The sequence below is a fragment of the Cryptomeria japonica genome, chromosome 1, assembly GCF_030272615.1.
Source record: "Cryptomeria japonica chromosome 1, Sugi_1.0, whole genome shotgun sequence".
NCBI classification, from domain to species: Eukaryota; Viridiplantae; Streptophyta; class Pinopsida; order Cupressales; family Cupressaceae; genus Cryptomeria; species Cryptomeria japonica.
Genome location: NC_081405.1, coordinates 328,838,469 through 328,841,854, shown reverse-complemented (window position 1 = coordinate 328,841,854; position 3,386 = coordinate 328,838,469). Strand labels below are relative to the sequence as shown.

At 30.8% G+C, this 3,386-nt stretch overlaps 1 protein-coding gene across 1 annotated transcript; it reads left to right on the top strand.

The window, feature by feature from the left end:
* The first annotated feature begins 1,671 nt into the window (after nucleotides 1-1,671).
* Nucleotides 1,672-2,178, top strand: LOC131857402 (uncharacterized). Its single transcript, XM_059209935.1, has one exon. It carries the CDS (start codon nucleotides 1,672-1,674, stop codon nucleotides 2,176-2,178), a length of 507 nt encoding a protein of 168 aa, XP_059065918.1.
* The last annotated feature ends 1,208 nt before the right edge of the window (nucleotides 2,179-3,386 follow it).

Genomic DNA, 3,386 nt, shown 5'->3' with positions numbered 1-3,386 from the left:
CCTTTAAATGTTTCCCTTAAAGTCTTCAAGCATTTAATGCTTTATCTTCCTTTTTCTCATGTAAATAAATTAAGATTTATTTAAATAAAATCCAAAATTCACATTCACATTTAAATAAATTAATATTTATTTAAATATCTATCCAAATGCAAATTACACCATTTAATTGAAATAAATGATTTTTTTTCAATTGAAAATCCCAAAATTCCTCCCACTTGCATTCTCCTACAAAATCCACTTGCATGCCTAAATCTCTTCTAGATTCTTCTAACTCCTTCTAATTAGCCTAATCCATCCCCTAAATATTGTCACATTCCTAAGCAACTTGGAGTCACTTCTCAAAGCCCTCAAAGTCTTTGAAAGGCATTTAAGGCTTTAAGTCTTCAAATGGTTAACCTCTAAAGTCTTCCAAACCATTAAAGACTCTTACATAACCATTTATGGTTAACTCACCATGTACCTTTGGTTAGAGACTTTCCTCTAACTTAAACATCCTTTTGACTCATGGGTCTCTTCAAAGCATTTATTTCTTTGACTAAGGTAACCATTTAACCCTTGCACATTCATTTATCCCTTGGATAAAAGGAACATCCATTAACCTAACCCTAACCCAACCCCCTAGGGTAACCATCATTTCCCCTCAAGCATTTAATGCTCCTTATCTCTCCTCTCAAGCCTCCTCATGGTGACACCTATCAAAATGGGATTGGGTTGAAAGTCTCACATGGATTGAATATCTTTCAATCCTAACCCTTGTTAAGATTGTTCAATCTTAACCCTTCATTTCCCCATTTCTTCTATAAGTTGAACCCTTCTCCTCAAGCAAAGAGGAAGCATTAGAGTATTGTTGTTATACTAGTATTAGCATAGAGTTTTTTCATAGCATCACTATCTACACTTGCATAGCATTTGTTTATCATATTCAACCATCTTGAATCTCCATATGGCATCCATGGTTACTGCTAAAAGCTAAGAGCTACACTCATGTGGAACTTGGAGATGAGAGGAACAAGGGAGGAGCAACTATGAGCATCTTGATTAGCATTTGGAGGAGTATAGTTTATCTATTCTATGTTTGTATGCTTTCTATTTCATGCTTAATATCTCTCTTGATATGCCTGTTTAAGATAATCTTTTGTTGCTAACACTAATGTTTGTTTCTTATGTTCTTGTGTGTGTTGCCATCAAACAAATTTTATAATCCTTTTTGCAGAGCATCAGATACAAATTAACATAATTAATAGTTCACAAAAATGTTCAGGAGTATCTTTGACTATGGTTGGCGATCTTGGACAATTGCCTCTAGTTAACGATAGGCCGCCATATAATAGTAGAAGACGGGCCAAACTATTGTGGGAACAGTTTAGAACTATTATTACTTTGGATCATATCTTTCAACAAGATGGACAAAACAATGACCAAGAACGCTTTCGAGAATTGTTAATGAACATAAGAGATGCAAAACCTACATTGGATGATTGGATGCTACTGATGACAAGGTCTTCTACGACAGTTGATTCAACAAGCAACCAATAATTTGATAGTCGTGTACATTTATTTTTAACAAACGACAATGTTCACAACCACAAGAAAAAAATAGAATCATTACAAAATCCAGTTGCACACAACATTGCAACAAAAGTATGAAATGTTACTACCAACGAAAGTGCAATGGATGATGAAATTGATGTAGAATTATTATTATCCAAAAATGCTAGAACAATGTTGACATCAAATATGTGGGTAGAAGCAAGACTTGTCAATGGAGCTTTACGAAATATTACACAGATTGTATATAAACCCGAAAGTGCACCACCTCAACCACCAACATACGTGTTAGTTGAATTTGACAATTACTCTGGACTTCCATTTAATGATCGTCATCCATCTACAATTCCAATTCCAAAAATCAAAAGAGGTGGTTCTTCTCAAATACCATTGCGATTGGCATGGGCACTAACGATACACAAATCTCAAGGGCTCACTCTTCAAAAGGCTACCATTGATATAGGGCCAATAGAAAGAACATGTCTAATGTTCGTGGCAATCTCTCGTGTGAAAAGCTTACAGGGACTACAGATCATGCCACCATTCAACTATGATAGATACAAGAAATTGAAGAAAGGCAAACAAGTCTTCAACAGGAAAAGAGAAGAAAAAAAGGCTTCAATCCATTGAGAACAATTCATGTAAGTTTGGCTTTCATGAAGTACATCTATTTTCCATTTACTTGAATACTGCTATAGTATTAAAATTGCTTCCTCTTAATGACAATCAATATTTTAAGCAATAAGAACCACAATCTTAATCTGAATTCTTTCTTCTCACAAGTCCCTAACATAAATGTGAGGACATCGAAAGAACAATTACATTTCTATGACATATATATCGCTCTGTACAAATGAAAATTTCTCCCCTTCCATATTATAGAATAAGATTGCAAGTTTTTCCAACCATTAATTATAAACAATTGTACCTCTAAAATTGAAATATTAAAATGTTAATATTAATATCAATTTCTTTTGTTTTAACAGGTGCTTAAACATAAATATGAAGACGTGGAGACAACTGTTACATTCACAAGTACCAATTGTAAAATGTGTTCCATCGAATATCACTAGCTCAATTGTATTACCTGTATAGACGTTGAATGAATTTGTACACATGTTGGAACAAACCACAGTTCAATCAATGTTCTCAAATTTGATCATGACACACTATATTTTCTGATTGATGTCAACAACATGTAGTGTGACTAATATGGTAATATAAAAATCATTCTGAAATTGGAGTATGTTTTACAATTGTATTTTATTAATATACATTAAAGTTATTAAATAGATTTAAATAATGCTATTTAAATTAGTTTAATAAAAATTTTAAACTTTTAAATATAATGAAATTATTAATTGAATTAACATTAACAACTAATTAATTAGTTAAATATAATCAATATTCTATTTTAAATTTTTAATGAATCTTTGAAACTTCAAAAATTTATTAAAGTTATGAAATATCCAAAATGTATTTAATTTATTAAATTCACTTCATTTATAAGTAAAACGAAATTCACAAAACTTAATAATATCAAATGTTAAATCTTAATAACTTGACATACATGAAGAGACATTTTTACTCAAAATGTTTTGAATATTCAGATAATTTATCTCAAAATATGTAACCATCTATAACATCTAATCACTAAATACAAGGTTAGTACATAGAAGTTCGTTACACATTACAATAAATTTGACCATATATAAAATAATTTAGAAGAAGTTAATGTTGAAAATTTATTTAACTTATTAAATAGTTGCCATATGAAATAGTCCCATTTATATGGTTTATGTAACTGAATTTATTATTTGTTTGTTTAGAAATCAATT

Bases quoted from the DNA above. Each gene is read 5' to 3' on its own strand.
- LOC131857402 (XM_059209935.1), top strand. From the start codon at position 1,672: ATGGATGATGAAATTGATGTAGAATTATTATTATCCAAAAATGCTAGA.